The 27596-nt window shown below is 43.6% G+C and overlaps 1 protein-coding gene across 1 annotated transcript in view; it reads left to right on the top strand.

Annotated features, from left to right (window-relative positions):
• The first annotated feature begins 440 nt into the window (after positions 1 to 440).
• MVP (major vault protein) overlaps positions 441 to 27596 on the top strand; it is a 34346-nt gene continuing 7190 nt past the window's right edge. The window contains exons 1-11 of the mRNA XM_087714002.1: positions 441 to 479; positions 1171 to 1305; positions 6552 to 6747; positions 7823 to 7946; positions 9906 to 10037; positions 10138 to 10232; positions 13453 to 13689; positions 17948 to 18073; positions 18177 to 18335; positions 23556 to 23794; positions 26168 to 26365. Of these exons, the coding sequence (XP_087570128.1) occupies positions 1184 to 1305; positions 6552 to 6747; positions 7823 to 7946; positions 9906 to 10037; positions 10138 to 10232; positions 13453 to 13689; positions 17948 to 18073; positions 18177 to 18335; positions 23556 to 23794; positions 26168 to 26365 (1628 nt within the window). The 5' untranslated portion in view covers positions 441 to 479; positions 1171 to 1183. The remainder of the gene's footprint in view (positions 480 to 1170; positions 1306 to 6551; positions 6748 to 7822; positions 7947 to 9905; positions 10038 to 10137; positions 10233 to 13452; positions 13690 to 17947; positions 18074 to 18176; positions 18336 to 23555; positions 23795 to 26167; positions 26366 to 27596) is intronic.

Here is a 27596-nt window from a genome sequence, read left to right as displayed (position 1 = left end):
TTAAGTGAATCACTGCCGTTGGTAAGTTAGTACAGTTTGTGAATCTGACTCCCCCATTGACTTTGCCTGTCAAGAGGTCGTAAAAGGGGATCACATGACCCTGGGATGTTGCATGGGTCATAAGTATGAACCACTGGCCAAGCATCTTAATTTTGATTACATGGGCATGGGGGATGCTGGAAAGGTTGTAACTTTGAAAAACGGTCATAAGCAACTTTTTTTCAGTGCCATTGAAACTTTGAGTGGCCACGAAACAAACTGCTGTAAGTCGAGGACTACTTGTACTTTGGCAGGGCTATTATTTGGTTGCAAAACTCTGGATGACTATTAGATGCATTTGAACTCTGCTTCTCCTTTAACATTTTTTTTTTGAACAGATGTAGTTTGCTCCACCTCTCAAACCAGGAAATAAATTTACTATATAAGAGGGATTCCAAGTCTAGGGCCTCCCCCTTAGCTACACAAAGCAACTCCACTTGGTAAGTTTAATTCACCTTCTTCATCCTTACCTCCTTATTTCCAGATTGGGATGGGCCATGCCTTTGGTAGCCCCCCACTCACTCCAGTCCTTTTGTCATGCTAAGATTTCTTTTCTGTTCTTTTTTTCAAACTAGCCTTCTTTGAGCTAAGAAGTTTCCCAAAGCGCAGCCTTGAAGATAGTGAGTGAAACTGACTTTTTCACCAGTTACGTCCAGTAGTAAGAAGACTCTGTCAAGGAGGAACGAGAGTTTTAGGGTGGATCTCTCTGGTCAAGATCTGCACACTCAAAAACCCAACCCCAAAAACAGGAACGTTTGTGTGACTTTTTCGTTTTCACCCAGAATAGCAAACCTGACAGCCACGTTAGGCAACGATCATCTGCCCACCTTGAATGCCCAGCTCTTTAGCTAGGTTTTCCCGTAACTGCCCAAAGGGGTATGAATTTATGAAGCGGGTGTGTCGCTTTCCTTCCCCGAGGGCGCTGGTTGCTGAGTAAGCCAGTCTGGATTCTGGAAGGAATCAGCGCCTTGCTGAGCTTGGTGGCTAAGAGAGAGATTGCAAAGGCTTCCTTCAGAATCCCTCGCGGTTGAGAGGAAAACACGGGAGAATGACTGAGCAGGCATTCTTGCCGTGATTATTTTCTGGCAGAATTTCTAAAATCCCTTTGCTCTTCTTCTCTTTGCAACGCAGCTTGGAAGACAAAATGGCGAACGAGTCGATTATCCGGATCCCTCCCTATCATTACATCCATGTCTTGGATCAGAACTCCAACGTCACCCGCGTGGAAATCGGGCCCAAGACTTATATCCGCCAGGATAATGAGAGGTGAGTCCCGGCAGAAAGAGCCTAATCCGGGTGATATGATACTATAACCGCTAGGCAACTTTTCACACCTCTTTCTTCCTTGGGAAAATAGTTACCGCTCTTCCATTAACTAATTCAATAGTAACAGTAACTAACAGGTAACTAACTCAATAGCTTCCTGTTGCGAGGCTCCAGCCGGGAGGACCGCTCCGATTTGTCCAAAGTTTTGCAACAAAATAGAGGTTTTCTATTCGCGTGCGTAAAAGCAGTTCTTTTTGCTTTTTTCTCAAAACTTTCCGCAAGGGGGCAGTTGCTCAGTCTTCCCGCTGAGACCAAGAATTAATCTTCAGGGGGAGCTGGAGAAGGGGCAGGGAGGGTGGGGTAGTCTTTGCTGATTTTTTTTTTCAGGGACTGGGCTACTATAGAAATTACTATTACTGGTAGGAATGTCCACACTTGCCAACTTTTAAGACTTGTGAACTTCAATTCCCAGAATTCCTCAGGCAGCTGCTGGCTGGGGAATGCTGGGAGTTGAAGTCCACAGATCTTAAAAGTTGCCAAATTTGGAGACTCCTGCTCTAAATTTATTAAATTTATATGCCACCCATCACACTATCATTCCACCCGAGGTTGCTTACCTTGTCATAAAAGCAGAGACAGAAACACTTATCACAATTAAAGGTAAAGATTCTCCTCGTACATATATGCTCGTTCCTGAATCTAGGGGGCAGTGCTCATCTCCGTTTCAAAGCCAAAGAGCCAGCACTGGCGGAAGACATCTCCGTGGTCATGTGGCCGGCATGGCTAAACGACAAAGGCGCACGGAACACTATTACCTTCCCACCAAAGGTGGTTCCTATTTTTCTGCTTGCATTTTTACGTGCTTTCAAATTGCTAGGTTGGCAGAAGCTGGGATAAGTAACAGGAGCTCACTCTGCTACATGTCGCTAGGGATTCAAAGCACCAAACTGCCGACCTTTCTGATCGACAGGCTCAGCATCTTAGCCACTGGGTCCCTGCTATTAGAGTAGGAATGTCTAAACTTGGCAACTTTAAGACTTGTGCATGTCAATTCCCAGAATTCCTCAGGCAGCTGCTGGCTAGGGAATGCTGGGAGTTGAAGTTCACACGTGTTAATAGTAGCCAGGTTTGGAGACTCCTGCTCTAAATTTATTAAATTTATATACTGCCCATCACATTATCATTCCTCTCTAGGCTGCTTACCTTGTCATAAAAGTAGAGACAGAAGCATTTGCAACAATTACCATACTATAAAATTGAAACAAGTTAGGAACCAGAATGCAAATGCAGGTATTCCTCTATTTACAACAGTTCATTTAGTGACTTCAAAATTTACAGTGACACTGAAAAAAGTGACATGACCGTTTTTCACACGTACGACAGTTGCAGCGTCCCCATGCTCACATCAAAATTAAGATCCTTGGCAACGGTTTCATATTTATGATGGCTGCAGTATCCCAAGGTTATGTGATCACCTTTTGCAACCTTCTGACAAGTAAAGTCAATGGAGAAACCAGATTCACTTAACAACCATGTACTAACTTTACAACTGCAATGATTTGCTTAACTGTGGCAAGAAAAGACATGAAAAGGGGGCAAAACTCACTTAAATGTTTCGCCTAGTAACATAAATTTTGGGTTCAATGGTGGTTGTTAGTCAAGGACTATTTGTACAGCATGTGCTAACAAGACCTTTGAATCAATAATCTTGGGTGGGACTGGCAGATTAAATTGGGGCTTAGTTGCTTTGAGGAAGTGAACCTATCTGGTGCAAAGTTCCTTTGCTCATCAAAAGGCGGTTTCAAAAGTCATGGTTTCTTTATCTTGGGACAAATCCTCACCTTTGGGTTTTGAATGACTGGATCCCTTAACTCTCTTCTGGTTTTCTATTACCTTTGTTGGCACTTTCTTTGCAGCCACTTTGGCTGCCTGAGTAACCCTTCTTACACCAGGATGAGCAAAGAGCAGCTTCCGGAGCACCTGAAACCTTGAAAGCTATTTTGCAAGTTTTCCAAGAGTTGCAAAACCAAGAGATTTGCAACTCTTGGCAATTCTATGGGCCAGGTCTTTCCACTGTTCTTGATCTTTCACTACCTCTTTGAGTTGTTCTATGCTCTGGCTGATGTCGGCTTTGAGTAGTGTTACCACTCAAAGCCACCATGTTATTTGATTTCCTGGTTTCCTTTTACTGCTAACTCTTGCAAATGTAATTGCTTTTTGTGGTGAATTCTCCCACGTGTAAAAGATAAAGGAGTCCTATATATTTTACTATGTTAGTCATTGATGACTATAGGAAAAATTGCTCATTTCAGTTTCAAGGCCATTGAGCCAGCACTGACCAAAGAGGTTTCTGTATAGAAAGTCAGCACCCACCCACCTTCCTAGAGAATGAAATATTTTGGGGAATATTAAAAAGCCAGGATAGAATAAAAAGGGAGGCAGAAACCAGCCCCAGCCTCCCTGCCCCAAGCAGAAACGGAGGAGGCCAGCTTTTATAGTATAGTCTTTGTTGTCATTGTACAAAATAAATGCAACGAAAGTGGTTAGAAATTGGTTTTAGAAATGAAGATTTGGCAATCCAGTCAGAAAGACTGGGTCAGACCGAAACTCCAGATAAGCAATTAGGCAAGACAAGATTACCTCAGACAAACACCTAGGATTTGCACTTCCCCTTTTGCCTATAGAGCCTATAGAGCCAGCCATGATCCCTATATGGCCCCCTAGAAATAAAAAAGGTATAAAAACCTACCCTACTGAACTTGATTTTGTCAGCAGTTCCAGAATTGCATGCTGTATGTCTGTTGGTTCTGTTGGTTCTGTTCACCAATAATCCATGACCCTGTAGGAATCAAGGAAGATATAAAAAAACCCACCCACTCTGAACTCCATTTTGTCAGCTGCCCAGAACCACAAGCTGCCTGTTCATCAATAAACAGAATCTTTCTTTCCAATCAGCCTCCATTTTATTCACGGCTTGGAACTGGATCTGGATTTTTCTTCCAACAGTAGTCATATGGCCAACATGATATTATGGAGGTCTGTTAACTTCCCAGCAAAGTGATATTTATCTACTCACCTTTGCATGCTTTCGAACTGCTAGGTTAGCAGGAGGAGCTGGGGTGAGGATGGCACTCAGCTCTTGAACCTGTGCTTCCCCTGCAAGACATAGCCAAAATAAGTGAGATGCAGTTTTGTGATTTCACATTCCAATGACATGTCTGATACTTTTGAATTTGAGTTTCCCACTGTTTTGAGATGAGAAATAGACAAACAGTGTTGTGCAACTGTAAAGAAAGGTTCCCCCCCCCAATGTATTTTACTAACTTTCATTGCAAATACAAATATTCTGTTACAAATAACAGGAAAACCAAAAGAAAAAAAAGAAAAAAATGGGGAAAACCGACACTTCTGACTTTTTCAGTGCAGTGGAATGCAAAAACTCAACCTTTTGCTTTCCATTTCACAACATTTCAAGCCATTTCCGTAATTACAAAATAATTCTAAACATCAACCCTTAAAATCAGAATTTCAGGATTTTTTCCAGTTTTGAGCAAAAAGTCCAGAAGTAAATTCTTGTTTTGACAATTTCTAGCCTAAAATGGTCAATTTTGTGGCATCCATCAAAAACAATTCTTCCATTCCACTGTATTGGGAGAGAGGTGTGGTAGAGGGGGAGGGGAAGTAGGGTAGAGGGGAATGATTGTGGGAAGGTGGAAAGTTGGAGGGGGGCGAAAGAAAGGGTGTATGGAGGGTTGAAGAGGTACATTGGGTATTATTGACAAGAGGAATGGCTGTGTTTATTGTTTAATGTTATATGGCCCCGGTTCTATACAGTATATGTGTGACTGTACGAAAATGAAAATGGAAAATAAAACACATTTACACACAAATAAACCTGAGTTCTTTGCAAAAACAAACAAACAAACAAAAAAACCTTCCATTGTGGGAATTAGTATGTCTTTCCATCTCAAATTTTCTTACAAGTTCTTTGCCCATCAAGCCTGCAGGCTTGAAGGTAGTCCTCAATTTAGGAGCACAATTAAGCCCCAAATTTATGTTTTTAAGTGAGACATTTGTTAAGTGAGCTTTTACCCATTTTATGACCTTTCTTACCACAGTTAAGAAAATCACTGCAATTGATAAGTTAGCAACCTGGTTGTTAAGTGAATCTGGCTTCTCCATTGACTTTGCTTGTCAGAAGGTTGCAAAAGGGGATCACATGATCCCGGGACACTGCAACCGTCATAAATACATGCCAGTTGCCAAGCATCCAAATTTTGCATGGGTGACCATGGGGATTCTATAGCAGTCGTCTGAAAAATATAAGTCACTTTTTTCAAGTGCTGTTTTAACTTCAAATGGTTAGTAAAGGAACTGTTGTAAACCGAGGACTATCCATATGCCAAAACCTGAAGAGGTGAAGCTTGAACTCATCATCTTAATCGTGAACCAAGAAACCCAATATTTATTTCTCCCTTTCCATTTCCTCCACCATACTGGGGAAGGGAAGGGAAGGAAGAGGGAATGGGAATGGGAATAGTGATAGCTGGAAGGGACCTTGGAGGTCCTCTAGTCCAGCCCCTGCTCAAGCAGGAGAACTTATAACATCTCAGACAAGTGACTGTCCGGTCTATTCTTAAAACCTCCAGCGACTGAGCGCCCACGGTTTCTGAATTGTCCTCACTGTAGGAAGTTTCTCCTTAATTCCAGGTTGCTTCTCTCCTTGATCAGTTTCCAACCATTGTTTCTTGTTTTGCCTTCTGGTATTTGGAAAATAGGTTGACCCCCCTTTTCTTTGTGGCAGCCCCTCAAATATTGGAACGCTGCTATCGTGTCTCCCCTAATTCTTCTTTTCTTTAGGCTAGCCAGACCCAAAACCTGCAGCTATTCTTCATATGGTTTAATCTCCAGGTCTTTGATCATCTTAGTTTCTCTTCTCTGAACTTTTTTCAAAGTCTCAACATCTTTTTTTGTAGTATGGTGACCAAAATTGGTTGCAGTATTCCAGGCATGGTCTTACCAGGGTTTTATAAAGTGGTACTAATACGTCACGTGATCTTGATTCCATGCCTCTGTTTGTACAACCAAGGATTGTATTAACTTTTTTGACTGCTGCTGCGCATTGCTGGCTCATATTCAAATATATCCCACTAAGTCCAAGATCAACCTCACAGTTACTGTATTTGAGGCAGGTTCTCGCCTACCTTTGATTTTTTTTTTAAAAAAAAAACTCTGCTTTTCTCCAGGATCATAGTAGCTCCAAAGAAGATGGTGATGGTTCCACCACGACATTACTGTATCATCCTCAATCCGGTGGTTCGTGGACTAGATGGGGCAGTCCATCTTGATGCTCTGGGGCAGGTCCGGCTCGCACATGCTGACTTGGAGATCAGGATGGCTCAGGATCCTTTCCCTTTATATCCAGGAGAGGAACTAAAAGAGGTAAGGGAGTCTTAATTTCTCCTTTCCTCAAATGGCGGGCGTGGCTTGGTGGTGTGACTGGGTGGGTGTGGCTGCACAACTGACTCACACACAATGTAAAAAGCAGCTGGACTTCACACAAAATGTCCCCTGCAACAAGCAGGAACCTCACAGATAATCAGGCACAGCTGATTGTTGCACAGCTGATTGGTAGTAAAAAAAATGCCAAAAAAGTTTTTAAAATATTCTGGGGATTGCTTGGCATAGCTGATGGCCACACAGCTGATCAAACTGTTTTTAGCATTCTTTTACTACCAGTTTAGGCGAACTGGCCCGAACCAGCAGCATTTCACCCCTGGCATAAGAGAATATGTGAGAAGATAGGACACTTAAGGAGGAGGATGGAATCATTACAGAAGGGATTGTTGAGTTCAGGGAAGCAGGGAAGTGTGAGAAAGAGACTCAGAGTAATTCTGGCTGATTGGTAATCCTTGACCTATAGCCATTCATTTAGTCACCATTCAAAGTCACAACAGCACTGAAAAAAGTGGCACGACATTTTTTCATATTTATGAACATTGCATCCCCTTGGTCACATGATCAGAATTTGGATGCTTGGCAGCTGACTCATATTTATGAAGGTTACAGAGTCCCAGGATCAGATGATCATGTTTTACTACCTTTTGACCAGCAAAATCAATGGGGAAACCAGATTCACTTAACAACTGTGTTACTTAATAACTGCAGCGATTCACTTAACAACCGTGGTAAGAAAGGTCGAAAAATGGGGCAAAACGTACTTAAGAACTGTCTTGCTTAACAACAGAAATGTTGGGCTCAATTGTGGCTGCAAGTCGGGGACTACCTATATAAGTTATGCTGGAGAATTACTTTGGCAAGTTTCAAGATTCTGTTTCTGTTTATTCGGTTCAATTTTATTGACATTTTTGCTCTGTTTAATTTACTTGACCGCTAAGAAAGATCTTCCCAGGAATCAAAAGGGATCCTGTTTCCTTGTGTTTGCCAGCCTCCCAAGGCTTGACCACTCCCTGACGTTGCTTTTGTTACTAGCTCTTTTGTTCATCTGCTTTTCTAGGATGTTACACCTTTACAAATTGTCTTGGCTAATACCGCCCTGCATTTGAAAGCTCTGCTGGACTTTGAAGATGACCAGGCAGCCAAATATGTTGCTGGAGATGAATGGTTGTTTGAAGGACCTGGTAAGTAGCAATTGTCAAGGAAGTAAACATGGCTTGGGAGGTGAGATTCAAGATTCAAGATTTAATTTATTTGTATGCCGCTCTTCTCCGGGAGGGACTCAGGGCGGCGAACAACTCCAAAGGGGAAAGGGGATACAAACACAATACACGTAATTAAAATACACAAGAGTCATACAGCCATACAAGTCGAGAGGGGAGGGGAACTCATCAACCCCAGGCCTGCCGGCACAGCCAGGTTTTGACAGCTTTCCGGAAGGCCTGGAGATGGGTGAGGGTCCGAATCTCCGCGGGGAGTTCATTCCAAAGGGACGGAGCTGCAACAGAGAAGGCCCTCCCCCGGGTGGTAGCCAGATGGCATTGGCTGGTAGACAGAACCCGGAGGAGGCCGACCCTGTGCGATCTAACGGGTCTGTGGGAGGTAATTGGCAGCAGGCGGTCTCTCAAGTACCCAGGTCCAATACCATGAAGGGCTTTATAAGTTACGACTAGCCCTTTGAGATGTTTAGTTCTCTATATCTGGCTGAAAAACTGATCCCAATAACCCCAACTAGCATAGCCAATGGTGAGGAATCCTGAATGCACTACTTCAGCCGAATGTGGGGAGCCATAGATTCCACACCCCTGGACGACACATGTAGATCTTTGCAGAAGATTATGGCTTCACTTGCCAGCATCTTTAGCTGAAACAAATGGGTATGAAGAAAAGTGAGGAATTCTGAGATTCCACAAAAGCCGTTTGCCAGTCAAATAGGCAAAACTGAAGTCAGTCAAACCCAATTGTTTTCCAGGAAATCTGGTGCCAAAATATTCCTCTGAATTCTCCCCTTCTCATTGCATCCCATGTGAATGTGTTTTTTCTATTTTTAAAAAATCCCGATTGGCTTTTAATCTCAATACAGGTAGTTCTTGACTTACATCAGTTCATTTAGTGACCATTCAAAGTTACAACGGCACTGAAAAAAAAGTGACTTAAGACCATTTTTCATACTTAACGACCGTTGCAGCATCCCCATGGTCACTTGATTTACATTCGGATGCTTGACAACGGGGTCACATTTATGACGGCTGCAATGACCCGGGGTCATGTGATCACCTTTTGTGACCTTCTGACAAGCAAAGTCAATGGGGAAGCCAGATTCACTTAACAACCGCGTTACTAATTTAACAACAGTTAAGTGATTCACTCAACAAATGTGGCAAGAAAAGTTGTAAAATGGAGTCAATTAACAAAAATTTTCATTTAGCAATATAAATTTTGGGCTCGCTTATCATAAGTCAAGGACTACCTCGAGAAGTGTCAATGGTAAAAAAGAAAACATTGAAAAGGACTCTTCACAATATGTTTGTGAATAATTGCAGTATTAAAATGAAAATATGGATTCATATGATTTTTCTTCCCCAAATACCTTAGCCTATTTTACAAGGACTCCCCTCCCCCCTATGCACGGAACCAGGAAAAATAGTTTGCATTCTTTTCCTTCCTGTGTTTTTTGGCTTGACTTGACCAAGTCAGAAACCTGCGCTCCTTTCCAATCTCCACCACCCTATGGCCTTCTTTTGAGGCCGTTTTTCGAAAAAGCAGCCCTATGGGCAAATCGGAAGTTCAGGAACAGACTTCCAGTTTGCTCCTAGGTCCATTTTTCACCCTCCAGAAGCTTCAGGGGAACTCTTGAGGCCTTCAGAGGGCATTGGTGGTGTGGGGGATGCTGTTTTTGCCCTCCCCAGGCTCCTAGAAAGCCTCTGGAGCCTGGGGAGGGCGAAAAAACTGTGGCAAAAATGGGGGAGCTGGTCATGTGCGCATGCGGGGGGAGTGCGTTAGGGGTATAATACGCCAGCACATGACCTCCCTGGACTCCCCCCGCATTTGGCATGGGAGCCAAAAAAGGTTTGCCATCACTCCTCTGCCATAACTGAGTTGGAGCCCAGCTAGCTCATCTAGTAAACCACTGTCATTTCCAGGAACCTACATCCCACGAAAAGAGGTTGAAATTGTGGAGACAATCCTGGCCACCATCATTCGCCCCAACCAAGCCATCAAACTTCAGGCACGGAAGGAATGCAGAGACAGGGAGGGGAACAAACGTGTGACAGGTATCTTTCTGATTTCTTATCCATGATCCTATGAAAGGACAGCTTTAATGTGTGTTGTGTGCTTACATCTTGAGTTTCCCATTCCCACCCACTCCCACAGGTGAGGAATGGATGGTGAAGAAGGTTGGGGCTTACTTGCCAGGTGTATTTGAAGAAGTAGTTGACATTGTTGATGCTGTCATTCTGACTGAAAAAGTAAGTGACAGTTTTGTAACTTCTAGTGGTAGGTGGTGGTTAAGGGAAGTAGGGTTGTCGGCCCCATCTCTGCCTCCGACACAGAGCCCTTGTCCGAGCCATCCCCCGGCTCCAGGACTGGCCCATGTTCCTCCCCAACCTGCTCATTGTCCAACGCTGGCGGGCTGTGCTGGCCACTGACGGGCCACAACAAAATATCCCTTGCCTAACACGTTTGAAAAAAGCTCCTTTTTCAAGGCTAGTTGGATGGAAAGATGTACGGAAGGATTTTTGCCTGGCACAGCCTTAGAGATTGTGTGAATTGCTCTAAAAGACAATATCCTAGACTAGTTAGACAAAGAAATAGCTTCCAAGGAGAACGATTTGCCCAGTGACTCTAGGGCCTTATACGATAGGACAATATTCCCAGGGGAATGTTTGAACTAGACACCAGTACCAATGTTCCCTCTAATTTTTTTTCAATGTGCGTGGAAAAGTATAGTGTTTGACACATTTTTATGCCTGAGCACCTGAATTGTTTTCACCCAAGACAACAACAAAATCAGTGTTATTTGAAACTCAAAGTTATGTTTATTCAATGTACCCTCTTAATTAAAAGCGTTATATAATATATAACTATATAATATATAGTAAGTTGAGCACTACTTGTATTCAAGTTCAATGGATGACTCTCTATGGGAAAAGGATCAAAACTTCCCTCTATCCACATTTTCCATACTGAGAATTACTTTATATGCTTTATACTTTCCCCCTTACTATCCAATATTATATATCGGCTGGCTGTAAACTACAGTATATTTAACCATTTGTTTTTATATGATGATCCAAGAACTGGAACCATTTGATGTATCAATACTATGGATGGTAACACCTAGCTGACCATGGTTGATCCCCAAAAAGCTAGTAGACTCTGTACTGCTGCCAAAACAATCTACATGGAGGTTAGCCAATTTGAACTTGCTAAAGAAATCTGATCAGTCACCTTTGAGAGGATGAACCAACAGAAAATAAAGTTGGTTTTCAATATATTAAATGGCTCATTTTATATACAGCCCTTTCATATGCAAATAATATAAAAATGCATGGAATGTGTGATGAAATGTTGATTTGTAAGTGCTAATTTTCAGACGTAAAAATACAAAGATGCATAAAAGATACAAACCAATACCGTAGGTCAGTTTTCTGTTTCCTGAAAATTATCCCTTTCTTCTCTTGTGCCATTGGTAAAAAAAACAGAAGACTAATTCAAAGCATTTAAAAAGAAAATGCATAATGACAGCATGCAAGTGTCAGCAAAGCCTTCCCCTGACAGATAAGGGAAAGAGGTATATGACCCTACACTTTCAGAATCAAACAGAAAGAAATCCCCTCCCAGACTAAACGTGTCTGTGTGTTTTGCGCCTATACTTTGCAATAGATAAATGCAACAGACCGATCGGGAACCTGAAATCCAACTGCTTCCCCAAAGGCAGAGTGCTCTAGTGTGCTTCCAGCAGCCCTTCGGGGCCGGTGGTCCTGTTCACGATTATCACAAGGAAGCCCCACTCCGTTAAGTGGAGATTACTTTCAGGAAAACAATTTGCAGACTCGCCACCTGCCTTATGCGCTCACAGCTTCAAAAAAAGTCCCGGATAGATGCCAATAAGTGATGGGGGCTGCAGGTGCCGGGCAATTGAAGCGCTCCGCTCTACCCAGAGGGAAGGAGGAGGCAACCATCAGGAGCAGCCACAGTGTCCGCCAGGCCACATGGCAAAATGGATGCAATGTGCCCATCCGAACTGAGGCACGAGCCGCTGCTGCTGCAATTCCCTTTCCACAGCCACCTCCCTCCCGTCCATCGCACATTTCCTTCTGCGGAAGCCGAGTCTATCCCTGAGATGCTTCTGTCTTTTATTCATGACCGCCTTTAAGTTGCTCGTGCAGTGATTGGCTAGGCCTGCCGAAAAACGGAACTGGCTTGGTAGCGCAACCACTCCTCGACAAGCTTGAACAGAGTCCTGGACCAGGAGCTGCTGGTGGTGGCAGCGGGAGAGGGTTTTTACCTGCCCGGCTTGTCAATTCCTCTCAGTCCTGAATTGCATGACGTCATTTCAGCTTCGTTGCTCACCCCAGCTGGGCAGTTTCGTTTCAGGGAAGGAAGGCAGCTGGCAGAGCCGAAGATTGATCACGCTAAAAAAACACTGCACAGAAGTTGGAAACTGCTGCGCGGCGTTTTCTTGACACGTGTGCGGCCGCGCAGCTTAGAGGGAACATTGACCAGGACACATAGTATTGAAACACAAGTGGATGTATTGACGGTGCTGGAGGAAAGGCAGGCCTAAAGAAGGGAGGGGTTTTGGTCCCATTTTGTACACTTAAAATATGTGTGGTTGGATGCGACAAGGGTTGGAAATGATGGCCTCTTTATGACTCATGGACTTCAAAACAAGATAGAGACTCTCTTGTATGGATCTCGTGGTCTTTCCCTGCTTTGCGAGGCCTTTTTTCCTTGAGTGAGCAAGCAGTAGAAAGCTGTTTTAAAACCTCGGGTCACGAACGCTTCTGACCATGACCAAATTGGGTGCCGACCAAAAAATCCACTGAATGTTTCACTCTGGTCACAAACACATCCTCGGGTGGCAATCAAACACAGCCACGGCAATTTTCCCTGCCATTTTTTTTTTTTACGCACATGCACAATCAGTCTTGCTTCCGGTCACCACCAAATCGAGTTGCGATTGAAGTCCTGGAATGGATTACAGTCGTGACCAGAGGTTCCACTGTATGTTATCAGATGCTGATAGATTAGTCTTACACCACTGATGAACAGAGAGTTTGCAGACCAACATTCAGTGGTGTGTTAACCATTAAGCAGACGAAGCATGTGCTTAGGGCACCGGGCCCAAAGGGTGCACCTCAAAGTTGAGAAAGAAAAAAAAAGCCCAATGAAGATTTGTACAATATGCGCCAAGATTTGTCAGTGCTTAAGGCACCAGTGAACCTTAATCCGCCACTGGCAACATTTTCTGAGAGGGTGCACAGTTGCCATTGCTGCCTAATATTTGCATTCTTGTCTGTTTCTTAGTAAAATTTAATCAGAAGCGACATTTTGGGTATGGCTTAAACCCTACAGGATGTGTCCTTTGTATGAAGAGTCAGATTAATAACAGATAATGTTAAATCATAAAAAGGGGCCTTTCCAGTAATATATATATACATTTGCTTCTTTTGCTCTTTGAAGAAAGCACTGCACCTCCGGGCCACCAAAACGTTTCGGGACTCTCAAGGTATCGTGAGGAAAACCGGAGAAGAGTGGTTGGTCACCATGGCGGACACCGAAGCCCACATCCCTGATGTTTATGAGGAAATGCTGGGCATTACTGACATCACCACCTTGAACAGTTGCCAGTATTGTGTAGTTTGTGACCCGATAGGCGTAGATGGCAAACCTCAGCTTGGGCAGAAGAAGGTCATTAAGGTATGTATCTTTATCTCGGAAGCATGAAGGGCTCTAATGATATGCAGATGGTCCTTGACTTACGGCCAAAATGATGCCTAAAATTTCCATTCCTAAGTGAGCCTGTTGTTAAGTGAACCTGGCTTCCCCACTGACTTTGCTTGACAGAAGGTGACAAAATGTGATCACATGACCTGGGGGCACTGCAACCATTATGGAAATGAATCAGTCGTGACCCGTCAAAACCGCGGTCCACTAAAGCGCGCCCGATCAAAGCGCGTACGTGACGTCATCAGCAGCGCGACAAATAAAATTAAAAATAAATTAAATTAAAATTAAAATTAAATTAAAGCAAGCCGATTCACATAAAGGTTAGGGTTAGGGTTAGGTTAAGGGTTAGGGTTAGGTTTAGGGTTACGTTAAGCGTTAGGGTTAGGTTTAGGGTTAGGTTAAGGGTTAGGCTTAGGGTTAGGTTTAGGGTTAGGTTTGGGGGGGTTAGGGTAAGGTTTTCGCATTAATTTTAAATTTACCACTCACAGTGTGCCGTTTTCGTCGCGCTGTGATGACGTCAAATACGTGCTTTCGTTGAGCGCACTTTAGTCTACCGCGGATTTGTGGTGGAACCGAATCAGTTGCTAAGCATCTGAATTTTGATCATGTGACCCAGGGGTGGGTTGCTGCCGGCGTTACTACCAGTTCACTGCGCGCGCAATTGCTTATAAATTGTTCTGCCATTGCGCAGATCATTAAATTAGGACTAAAAAACATGCCGGCAACGGCATGGGCAACCGGGGAACTGGTTCAGGGGCATGGCCAGGCTACCGTCCCTACCAGTTTGGCCACCCAGTCACAATTTCCACTACTGGTTTGCGTCAACCAGTGTGAACCAGTAGCAACCCATCTCTGACATGACCACAAGGCTGGTGCAACTGTCATAAGTGAGAAAAATGTTTATATGTCAATTTTTTTAGTGCCGTTGTAACTTCGAATGGTCACTAAATGAATGGTTGTAAGTCAAGGACTACCTGTACTATCATTCAGTAGGGTAGCCCTAGTGATTATAACGTAACTCCTTAAAGCAGTCTATCCTTCAAGAGAAGCTCCTATTGGGAGGCAGATCAGGAAGCTGTTATGTTTTTTATTAGATGCTACATCCATGGTAAATTATTTGGGAAGAAACCTTGATAGTATCCACAGTTCCTGTTCTCTTAAACCATGTTGCTCTAGAGAGCAGGAAAGCGATTGCAAGCGGAACAAATTTGGGCTAAACATTAGGATAAACTTGCCAGAAAGCACAGTTCTGATAGCATGCAATAGTATAGTCTTTATTGTCATTGTACAAAATAAATGCAACGAAATTGGCAATGAACTCATTAAGAAATGAAGCGGTGATCCCTTCTTTGCTAAAAAAAAAATGCAGGTAGTCCTGGACTTACAACCTGTCACTTAATGACCATTCAAAGTTGTGATAGACTTGAAAAAAGTTACGATGTGTCATACTACCCATGTCATTACATTTCGAGGGCTTGGCTTACGTTTACAATCACCTGCTTTGTTCCTCAGCCACATGATCGTGTTTTGTGGCTAATCGCCCCTTGGATAAGCTCAGTTTGGACTTGCAACCATGTGATTCGCTTAATGACTGCAGTGCCGTGTTCAACAACAGTTATAAAAATGTTCATAAAATCGAGTCTGAGTACGGGGTGACTACTTATGACCACAACGACTTAACGAACAAAATTTGATGCTTAGTTGTCGTTGTAAATCGAGGCCTTCCTGTATTAAGCTCCGTTTTCTCTGTTTTCATTAGGGATATTTGAAATTGGCTGGCAAATTTTGTTGCATAGGCAGCCCTGAATCTCAGCCACACTGCAGTCTAATTTCAGTAATGGGATTTTGGCTCAGCTTGGGGAATTCAGAGGATGGGGGAGGCTTTCTTGAAGGCTTCAGTTCCTTATTCCCTCTTTTAAACTCTCTCCAAAGTGCTAATTGTGGGCTGGGGGGAAAAATGGCTATCTTTTTCTGATTATATAACCATGTTACTGATCAGTCTTCTGCTGCCTTACCCCCCCCCCCCCCCCGGCCAGCTTTTCAGATCAACCCATTTGTGTTTTAGTACATCAGTTGCAGTTACTGCTTAGTATAATTAACAAGAAATAAACAAGACTTGTATTCTTTTATATAATAGCTGTACCCTGCATGCATCCTTACATCTTTTTTATTTTAAAGGCTTTTTGCGTACATTCTTCTCTTACTGTTACAGGAACTGAGAATTTAAACAATGGAGAAGTAATTTTCAAATATTAAGATTTTCCTATGAGGACCTCTTAGAATCTCCCAATTCTGTTTCACCTCTATCTATTTCTTTCTATCTATTTCTATATCCGAGTAGACATGAGCATGCAAATGAGCGTCTGTTTTGAATGGGCTCTTTAAAAAGGGACGCGGTGGCTCAGTGGCTAAGATGCTGAGCTGGTCAATCAGAAAGGTCGGCAGCTTGGCTGTTTGAATCCCTGATGCTGTCTAACGGAGTGAGCAGCCATTATTTGTCCCAGCTTCTGCCAACCTAGCAGTTCGAAAGCACGTAAAAATGCAAGTAGAAAAATAGGGACAACCTTTGGTGGGAAGGTAACAGTGTTCTGTGTACCTTCGGTGTTTAGTCATGCCGGCCTCATGACCACGAAGACACCTTCGGACAGTGCTGGCTCTTCGGCTTTCAAACGGAGAGGAGCACCACCCCCTAGAGTCAGGAACGACTAGCACATATATGCAAGGGGAACCTTTAAAAAGTAGTTAAAAGTGATCCATTGTGTTCCTGGCTAGTTTGGTGAGGCTTTTACACTATGTATAAAATCCTATAGGTTTTATAACACTTGTTCCATTTTTCCCATCCGGTGGGTGTCCCTCACCTCACAGTTGCCATTTGCAGAGGCATGCTTCAATCTAGAAAAGTCACAGATCAGTTGCTCACTTTTGTCCTCCTGATTAATGTGTGTGACATACTAAGTGATAACATTTACCCAGCCTTGTCTGTGCTTTGATGTTAAACAAGGTTGGACTTGATCAGTGCTTGGATAGAATTCTGGAACTGCACACTAGACTTGAAAAATCAAAAAAACTTCCCAGAAAATGGGAGTGGCAAACTAATTGTGTAATGCTGCCAAGAAAACAGGGGAGCACGATGGCTCAGTGGTTAAAGTTGGCTCAGTGGTTAAAGTTGTGAGCTTGCCAGCTAGAAAGCTGACAGCCTAGGTTTGAGGCCCAAGTGCTGTGTGACAAGGTGCGCTCCTGGGCTTGCCTCAGCTCCTGCGAACCAAGCAGTTCAAAAGCATGCAAATTCAAGTAGATAAATAGGTACCACATTCTATGTGCCTAGTCCTGCTGGACACATGAGGCAAAATGCCGTCTCTCAAGCGAACCAATAGTAAACAGGCTAGGAACCTCCCATTGAAGTCCATGCATCTTAAAGTTGGTTGAAAACGCTGCACTATAGTTTCTGTTTCCAAACTAAGAATGGCAGGCAACTTGCCAATAATTTTTGGTGATAGTGATTGGAACTGGAGGATACCATTCCGGTAATTAACCAACATCAAATTAACCACTTTACAGTTTAATAAATAGAGTTAAGCTTTCCCTTCCTTTTTTTAAACCTGTTTTGATCTAGGCTTCCCCAGCAGCATGAAGCCAAGTCCTCGTCCTGATAAACCCCTTTTATTTAATTTACAGTGAATTCCTCTCCAGCAGTGTCTTTCCTGTCCCACAGTCTTTCAAGATAGTTCACAATTGCCGGCCTTTATCAAGCTTAGAGAGTGGCCAGGCCGATATCTTTCAGACACCTCAATACTTGGCAAGAATGCAGGAATGAGGGGTCTCTTGCAAGCTCTACTCTCCTTTCGCTCCTCTTTTATTCCCTATGGGAGGGCCCATTCACCGTCCATCTGTGGCCTTACTCTCGAGTCGATCCTTGTTTCTTAGCTGTTCCCTTAGTCTGGCAACTCTGTGCATGTGTATACTGGGAACAGGCTCCAGCTGTTTGTCTGCCTCACTGATGTCTGACTCTGAAGGCAGCACATAACTCCCAGATGGCCCTGGCCCCCCCTCTCTGCCACCGGTGCAGAGCCCTCGGCAGAGCCTTCCCCAGACTCCATGACTGGCCCATGTTCCTCCCCAACCTCCTCACTGTCTGAATCTGCTGCCAGGTCCACTGGCCCGGGTGGGCCACAACAAAACCAATGACTGACGATCATTCTTGAGTCAATTCTTGCTTCTCATTCTGCAGGGCGAGATATCATTCTTCCTACAGCCTGGAGAATGGTTGAAAGACGGGATCCAAGACATTTATGTCCTGTCTGAAGAAGATGGCCTCTTATTACGTGCAGTTCGCCCCATTGAAGACAAAAATGAGGTAGGAGGTCCTGAGTCTCTGTTGGCCAGGGAGGATGGATGGATGGATTGCTACAGGTGGACGTGACACTTCTTCTCTTCCTCTTACTTGGCCTCTTACCCAGGACGACGAGGACATTCTACGCAAGCCAGGTGACCGCTGGCTGATCCGAGGCCCTTTGGAGTACATACCGCCTGCGGAGGTCGAAGTGATGGAGCAACGTCACTCTATTCCCCTGGCTGAGAATGAAGGCCTTTATGTCCGGGATATTAAGACAGGGAAGGTGAGTGGTAGATCTAGCAGTGGTTACCAAAGAAGAACATCCATCCTTGGAAATGCAGACTTTTAGAAGTCAAAAGGACAGCATTTCTCTAATGTGGTTTATTACATTACTTATTAACTGCTCTTTAGACAAAAATCAAACTCAAATTCCTTTCCTTGCAAAAGGAAATCACAGTGATGTGAAAAGGATATGTTTCTGCTTCAGCATTGTTTATTTTTTTCAGTTCCAAAATAAACCAATATGTAAGAACGTGGTTCCCTTCCCCCCCTTGTATTCTTCCTCTGGGCATTGGCCACTGTTGAAAGGACAGAGATGGTTACGGGACAATGTAAATAAGATGTCAGTGATACAACTTCAGTGAGCTTTGCTTGTCATGAAGGTTCTAGTGCCTTCTATATTTTAAATGAAAGCTAGCTATCAAATTTGGGACATTGTTGTTCAGAGGCTAAGACGCTGAGCTTGTCGATCAGAAAGGTCGGCGGTTCGAATCCCTAGTGCTGTGTAATGGAGTGAGCTCCTATTACGTGTCCCGGCTTCTGCCAACCTAGCAGTTTGAAAGCACGTAAAAAGTGCAAGTAGAAAAAATAGGAACCACCTTTGGTGGGAAGGTAATAGCATTCCTTGTGCCTTCAGCATTTAGTCATGCCAGCCACATGACCACAGAGATGTCTTTGGACAGCGCTGGCTCTTCAGCTTTGAAACAGAGATGAGCACCACCCCCTAGAGTTGGAAACGACTAGCACATATATGCGAGGGGAACCTTTACTTTTACCTTTTAGCTATCAAATGTGTACAGATAGTCATAGATTTACAACAGTTCATTTACCGACTGCTCAAAGTTACAACGGCACTGGAAAAAGTGACTTACAACCGTTTTCATACTTACAACTGTTGCAGCATCCCCACAGTCATGTGAACTAAATTTGGACTTTTGGCAACTGACTCATGATGGTTGCAGTGTCCCCGGGGTCAAGTGATTCTCCTTTGTGACCTTCTTACAAGCCAAGACAATGGGGAAGGGCAGGTTCACTTAACAACCGCAGCCATTCATTTAACAACAGTGGCAAAAAAACACCGTAAAATGGGGCAAAATTCACTTAACACCCGTCTCACTTAGCAACAGAAATGTTGGGCTCAGTTGTGGTGGTAAATTGAGGACTTCCTGTAACTAAAAGAATAACAGGAAGCAGGGAGATTGTTTCTGTGGTTCTCACCTTTTGGTAGCAGTAATTCACTGGCTGCTGTTACGTAAGAAATTTGGAACGCTAGCTTAGGTGGATGATACAAAAATGATCGAGGAAAATGGAAAAAAAATAAATTTCTGCAATGAAGATTGTTCTGCGTATGCACAGAACCGAAATCAAGATGGCGCCGCCGTCAGTAAAACCGGTTCAGGGGCGTAGCAGACCAAGTTACTACCTACTCACCGAACCGGTCTGAACTGGTAGGAACCCACCTCTGGGACAGGTGGTGTGATGGACTAGAGCAGGGGTGTCAAACTCAACGCCCGGGGCCCAGATCCAGCTTGCGAGGTGCTTAGATCTGGTCTGCGGGGCTACGCTGTAAACAGGAAAGGACTGCCCTGCGGTGCCTCTGCCAGCAAAAACTGAGGTCAGGAGGGCCACAGGCAGCTCTGTTTTTGCAGAGGGTTACAGGAAGCCGTCGCAGCTGAAAACGGAGCTTGAGAGCCCACAAGCGCCCCCAAACATGAGTGACACTGAGCTAGCCAAGCCCACCTTGCCCCCCCCCCCAAAAGTCAAACACAACCCTGATGCAGCCCTCAATGAAAATGAGTTTGACACCCTTGGACTAAAGTGAGGCCCCTGTTTTCCAAGAAGGAGGGAGCACATTTGGGGCGCGGGAGGAGGGGAAGAGACAATTCAGCCCAGGGCTGACATTGGAGCCAGAGGAAGAGATTTAGGGCAGCCACTGCCTAGAATTCCCCAGGGTATATCCATTCAGGTGAGGGTAGGACTGGTTTAGCAGGATTCTGTCAATATATAAAGAATTGAACTTGGGCTGGATAGTTCCTGGGCTGGGCCTGACAATGAGCTCTGAAGAGTTCTGTAGCTTAGATGACTATGAGTTGCTCCTATATGACTTCTTTCCTACATTCGCCTTTCCCCCCCCTGCTTATACCAGTGTTTCTCAACCTCTAAAGTTCATTTTCCACAGTTCTCTAGTGTTGAGTGTTGAGAAACATGGATTTATAAAGGAGGAGGAAGATCTGGAATTCATACATTTGGTCAGTTTGAGAGTTGCACCAGAGTCCACACAGCATGCTGGGGCCTAGACTCCAAAGGCACATGGGACCCAGGATCCATTTTAGGAAGAGGTTTGATTTCTAAAGCGGGAGTCTCCACTCTTGGCAACTTTAAGCCTGGCGGACTTCAACTCCCAGAATTCCCCAGCCAGCTCGCTGGCTGGGGAATTCTGGGAGTTGAAGTCTGCCAGGCTTAAAGTTGCCAAGAGTGGAGACCCCTGGTCTAAAGAATGACATTGTGCTCCTTCCCCCCCTAAAAAAAACCCTCTCAGAAACGCACACACGAAAATCAGATAAATTTATGAGCTACAGGTTGTCCTTGCATTACAATCATTCATTTAGTAACCATAACAAAATTACAACAGCACTGGAGGAAAAAAATGACTTATGATTTTTGCTCAGTCGTGAGATGTTTTTTTACAACTATTGCAATATCCCCATGGTCACGTGATCAAAATTCAGGCACTGGGCAACTGGCATGTATTTATGACAGTTGCACTTCTGGAGTCATGTGACCATCATTTGTAACCACCTCAGCAAGCTTCCAACAAGCAGAGTCAATGGGGGAAGCCAGGTTCACCTTAACAACAATATGATTCACTTAATTGCAATGGTTTGCTTATAAGATAGTAGTGTTCCAATATCTAAGGGGGCTACCATAAAGAAGAGGTAGGCAACCTATTCTCCAAAGCACCTGAAGGCAGGACAAAAAGCAATGGATGGAAACTAATCAAGGAGAGAAGCAACTTAGAACTGAGGAGAGATTTCCTGACAGTTAGAACAATTAATCAGTGGAACAGAAATTGCCTCCAGAAGTTGTGAATGCCCCAATACTGGAAGTCTTTAAGAAGATATTGGATAACCATTTGTCTGAAATGGTATAGGGTTTCCTGCCTGAGCAGGGGGTTGGACTAGAAGACCTCCAAGGTCCCTTCCAACTCTTATTCTGTTATTCCACGTCATAAAATGAGGCAAAACATATTTAACAACTGCCTGGCTTAGCTGTGGAAATTTTCAGCTCAATTTTGGTTGTAGGTCGAAGACTACCAAGATTGAGGTGTTAAAAGATTGATATGCCATCAAAATCCCATCATGGTTTTTATTTCAATATATTTGAATGATTGTAAATTTATTTGTGCATATCCATATACGGGCAAAGGATGAGTGGGCTCTAGTTCCATTTTTAAAATACTATAATAACACTTCTCTTTCTCTTCCTCCTCCTATTCGAAAATCGAGGAAGCAAATAATGCCTCTACCTACTTCTGATTTGCATAAAAATAATTTATCACTAATCTCCATTAAACCTGAAATGAAAGTAATAAGGGTCCAGACCCTGCGAAAAAGAACCTTTCACAGAAGGCTAGAAAGAAATGTTCCCCCCCAAAATTGCTTGAAAATAAACATTGTAAGGGAGTCTTGACAATGGAGAAAGGCAGTGCTGGGTGTTATTATCTTAAATAGTGTGCAAAATCTTATTTGTAATCCCGCTTCTTCGCTGAAGAAAATTTCCCGGTTTCTGTATTACCTTGATAGAATAACAGAGTTGGAAGGGAACTTGGAGATCTTCTAGTCCAATCCTCAGGCAGGAAATACTATATCATTTTAGACGTTCTCTAATCTCTTCTTAAAAACATCCAGGGTTGGAGCACCCAAAACTTCTCAAGGCAAGTCATTCCACTGATTAATTATATTAGTGAACTGTCAGGAAATTTCTCCTTAGTTCTAGGTTGATTCTCTTCTCTTCTTATTCCATTAACTTAGTGCTGACTCTCAGCAATCACATAGATAAACCTTCTCTAGGATATCATGTCTCCAGCCTTGAGTCTTCCAACAGTCCACCGCAATCATCCATTCACCTTGCTGCTGGTTATCCTCTTCACTTCTTTCCTCCCTCCTTTCCCAACATTATGGGCTTCTTAAGGAAACCGGATCTTTACATAACTTCTCCAAAATACAAAGATTTAAGTCTGGTCATTTGTGCTTTGAGTGAGAACAATAATTTATCATCCCTTTGTTTGCTTTTGAGGCTATCCTCAGAAATCTTCTCCAACACTGAAGTTCAAAAGGGTTAATATATTTCTTGAAAAATCCAACTTTCACTTCCCTACTGCTACGGGGAAAACAGTTGCTAACATAGAGACATCCTCGTTCTTTCAAAGCTATAAATAGAGACCTCCTTTGCATAACGCTTCTGAAATAAAGGAGATTGCCCAGGAAATTTGACTAAATTTGTTGTTGTTGTTAGTTGCGAAGTTGTATCCAACCCATCGCGACCCCATGGACAAGATTCCTCCAGGCCTTCCTGTCCTCTACCATCCCCCGGAGTGCATTTAAGCTTACACCTATTGCTTCGGTGACTCAATCCAGCCACCTCATTCTCTGTTGTCCCCTTCTTCTCTTGCCCTCAGTCTTTCTCAGCATTAGGCTCTTCTCCAGGGAGTCCTTCCTTCTCATTAGATGGTCAAAATATTTGACCATACTTCAGGATCTGGCCTTCTAAAGAGCAGACAGGGTTGATTTCCTCTAGGATTGACCTGTTTGATCACCTTGCAGTCCAAGGGACTCACAGGCGTCTTCTCCAGCACCAGAGTTCAAAGGCCTCAATACTTTGCCGCTCACAGCCATACATTGCAACTGGGAAAACCATAGCCTTGGCTATACGCAGTTTTGTTGGCAGAGTGATGTCACTGCTTTTTAGTGTGCTGTCTAGATTTGCCATAGCTTTCCTCCCCAGGAGCAAGCATATTTTAATTCCTTGGCTGCAGTCCCCATCTGTGGTGATCTTGGAGCCCAGGAAAATAAAATCGGTCACTTCCTCCATTTCTTCCCCATCTATTTGCCAGGAACTGAGAGGGCCAGATGACATGATCCTTAGTTTTCTTAATGTTGAGCTACTAATTGTATAGGGATGTTATGTATTCTTATGTTTCCTACCATTCCTCATTCTCTTCCAGATTAGAGCTGTGATTGGCCACTCTTACATGCTGTCTCAGGATGAGGAACTATGGGAGAAACACCTACCCGGCCATGTGGAAGATTTGTTGACTACCGGCAGGGATCCTCTTCTTGATCGCTCCAAAGACAGCTCAGACAAGGGTGTTGTGTTGCCCCGTGATAAGACACGGGCTGTGTCTTACCGTGTTCCCCACAACGCGGCTGTGCAAGTTTACGACTACAAGGAGCGTAAATCCAGGTGAGAAAAGGTAGTCCTTGACTGACCACAGTTGAGCCCGAAATTTCTGCTGTTAAGCAAGGCAGTTGTTAAGTAAGTTGCGCCCCATTTTATGATCTTTTGCCACAGTTGTTAAGTGGATCATGCAGTCCTTATGTGAATCTAGCTTGCCCCATTTGGCCTGGCCTTTTGAGAAGCTGGGAAAGTTACAAACGGTGATCACATGACTGTGGATCAGTGCAAACACAGGTGGTATTCAGCAGGTTCTGACCAGTTCTGGAGAACCGGTAGCGGAAATTTCAAGTAGTTTGGAGAACCGGTAAATACCGCCTCTGACTGGCCCTGCCCCCATCTATTCTCTGCCTCCCGAGTCCCAGGTGATCAGGAGGAAATGGGGATTTTGCAGTAACCTTCCCCTGGAGTGGGGAAGGAATGGAGATTTTACAGTATCCTTTCCCTGCCAAACCCACCAAGCCACGCCCACAGCCATGCCATGCTCACTAAGCCACACCTAAAGAACCGGTAGTAAAAAAATATGAATCCCACCACTGAGTGCAACAGTCATAATTACATGCCAGTTGCCAAGCACCAAATTTTGGTCACAGGGGATGCTTGAAAGGTTGTGTGAAAACTGGTAAGAAGTCATTTTTTTCAGCGCCATTATAACTTTGAATGGTCACTAAATGAATGGTTATAAGTCAAAGACTACCTGTACTCTTTCTCAGCCAGACTTGGGATGGCACATTCTTAAGAATCGGCTTTCTGGGCCCGTTGTTGTTGCCTCTCTCCACCTTGCTGGATAAACTTGTGAGAATGCTGCTGACACTCACAATTGGGCTCAGGAAATTATGACTGCAAGTTCCAATGGTTCCTGAAAAACAGGCCTTGACTGCTGTTGGAAAGTGGATTCAGTTTCTTGTCTGCCCCGAATTTGGTAATCTGGTCATTCTTTGATTTTAAAGTAGAGCCCCAGGAAATGATATTGAATTCCCTCTGGAATGAGAAACATGCATGCCCATTCCAGACCTTAGACTTTAGGGAAACTAGGGTGCCTGATTGACTTTTAAGAATTGCTCCTTTCTCTTTTGTGACATTGTATTTTTCATTTGAGGGATGCAGTGGCTCAGTGGCTTAAGACGCTGAGCTTGTTGATCAGAAGGTCGGCAGTTCTGGGGTTCAAATCCCTAGTGCCGGTGTAACGGAATGAGCATGTAAAGTTTAAAAGCAAGTAAAAATGCAAGTAGAAAAATATGAACTACCTTTGGGGGTGTTGAAAGAAATGTCCTTCTGGGTTCGGCTCCAAATAGGGAAAAAGACACTGGAGACATGGAGGCTGCTTCAAAAGATGGTTTATTGGTGGACAGAACAGTGGGAAAGTAACAGCATTCCGTGCTTAGTCATGCTGGCCACATGACCATGGAGACATTTTCGGACAGCGCTGGCTCTTCGGTTTTGAAATGGAGATGAGCACCACCCCCTAGAGTCAGGAACAACTAGCACATGTGTGCGAGGAGAACTTTTATCTTTACCTTGTTATTCATTTATTTTCCGTCTTTTATTCAATAAGTATACTACTTGTAATGTAATACTACTACCTTCTGGCCTTCTTCCATATACATATGGGATTAATTTTGTGATGGCTAGCCCAGATAACCCAGATAACCCGGTTAATGTCACCCAGTATTAATAGGCACATTATTGCATTTCACTGCATTTGCCATTGTGGTTTTTCCCCCTCTGACTTAATTATTAGCAGCACATTTCAATAAAGAGACCAATTTGTGCTCTCAATTCTGCAACTTTAACATGCAAAATTAAAGGCAATAGAGTCCTTTAAAGGTTTAATAAAGGGCTGCCATATCTTTAATAAAATCTTCTCTTCAACAATTCAGCCTCTTGTGTTTCTTCCAATGAGGCTGAGAAGTGGATAGGCTCAGGTCTCTGATTCCCTCCCTTTTCTCCCTACATTTTACTAAATGTATTTTTTTCCTAAAAGAATACAGATGCTCTTAATACTTCTACAAAGTTAATATAATTATATTAAGTTGAAAATGGATTCATTATAATAGTCCTAGGGGAACAGAAAGAATAAAATTTAATCTACTGTTTAGAAGGAAATGATGTTGACAGAGAAGGAGTTCTTCAACAAATGAGATGTGAAACATGAAAATAAGCAATGCAAAAGAACTTTGGCCTTCAAGATGACTTCACAGCATGTTAATTGTTGGGTACCTAAGATTGAACTCTCAACCTTCGGAGTGGGAGGTGAGGGTATTCGTCTCTAGGCCACCACGCCGCTCATTTAAAAAAAATGCTAATAATGAAGACTAAAATAACAATATCAAATGCTGTTTTGAACCTCTGGGATTTAATATGACCTTCTCCTTCCTCCAGGGTGGTTTTTGGACCAGAACTCGTGCTACTGGGTCCAGATGAGCAATTCACAGTCCTGAGTCTCTCTGGGGGCCGGCCCAAGCGCCCCCACACGCGGCGTTCTCTGTGCCTCCTCCTGGGGCCAGATTTCTGCACTGACATTATCACTATTGAAACAGCTGATCATGCCCGTCTCCAACTCCAGCTGGCCTATAACTGGTGAGTGAAGGTTAACTGGATGGATTAAAAGTTGGCCAGGTCTTGATTAGAATGAGATCCTTTACCTGTATTTTGGTCTTTATAAAGATTATAAAGAATCAATTAAGGAGAAACTTCCTAACAGTGAGGACAATTAACCAGTGGAACAGCTTGCCTTCAGAAATTATGAGCATTCCATCACTGGAGGTTTTTAAGAAGAGACTAGACAGACACTTATCTGAAATGGTAGGCTCTTCTGCTTGAGCAGAGCTCAAGGACTAGACCTCCAAGGTCCCTTCCAGCTCTATTGTATTATAGTCCAAATCCCTGCCTAAGGCAGGAGTCCTCATACTATCTCAGATAAATGGTTGTCCACTCTTTTCTCAAAAGTATCCAGAAATGGGGAACCCTCAACTCTGGGAGGCAGGCATAATAGTTCTACTGTCAGAAAATTCTATGGGATTTCCAGAACTTTGCATGGTTTGGTGTTTCTTCAGTATTTTTACCATTGTATTTTGCAAGCTGGCAAGAGTCATAGCAGATTGGGGTAGCTGATACAGTTCCATAAATATATAGATCAACAAAATAATAGACCGCAACAGTACAGTATTAATTTTATTTAGGTTTCCTTCTATCTATGTTTCGCTCACCGTTTGTTGAACTGTTTTTGCATAATATTCCTTACCTTAAAATGGAAGAAAGTGATAATTATATGTGGTTTTATACTTTGCAATTTTTTAAAAGTTAAACTTTAAACTTGGTATGCTGCCTTTCAAAACCAAGTGTTAAAAATATTGTTTCTCTTCCTTGAGAAGTGATTAAGTCATCAGACAGTCACTCACGCCCTTGTGACCTCAAGACTGGATTATTGTAATGCGCTCTACATGGGGCTGCCCTTGAAGAGTGTTCGAAGACTTCAGTTAGTCCAAAACGCAGCCGCGCGAGCGATTGTACATCACACCTATCCTCCGCGAGCTGCACTGGCTACCCATTAGTCTCCGGACCTGCTTCAAGGTGCTGGTCGTCACCTATAAAGCCCTACATGGCATCGGACCTGGGTACCTGAGAGACCGCCTCCTGCCGATTATCTCCCATAGACCGATTAGATCTCACAGGTTAGGTCTCCTCCGGATTCCATCTGCCAGCCAATGTCGGCTGGCGACTTCCCGGGGGAGAGCCTTCTCTGTTGCAGCTCCGGCCCTTTGGAACGACCTCCCCGTGGAGATCCGGACCCTTACTACCCTCCCGGCCT

Source organism: Thamnophis sirtalis, unplaced genomic scaffold (assembly GCF_051295495.1).
Source record: "Thamnophis sirtalis isolate CommonGarterSnake01/CBP01778 unplaced genomic scaffold, rThaSir2_p1.2 scaffold_4, whole genome shotgun sequence".
Lineage (NCBI taxonomy): Eukaryota > Metazoa > Chordata > Lepidosauria > Squamata > Natricidae > Thamnophis > Thamnophis sirtalis.
This window is presented reverse-complemented; position numbering and strand designations above follow the sequence as displayed.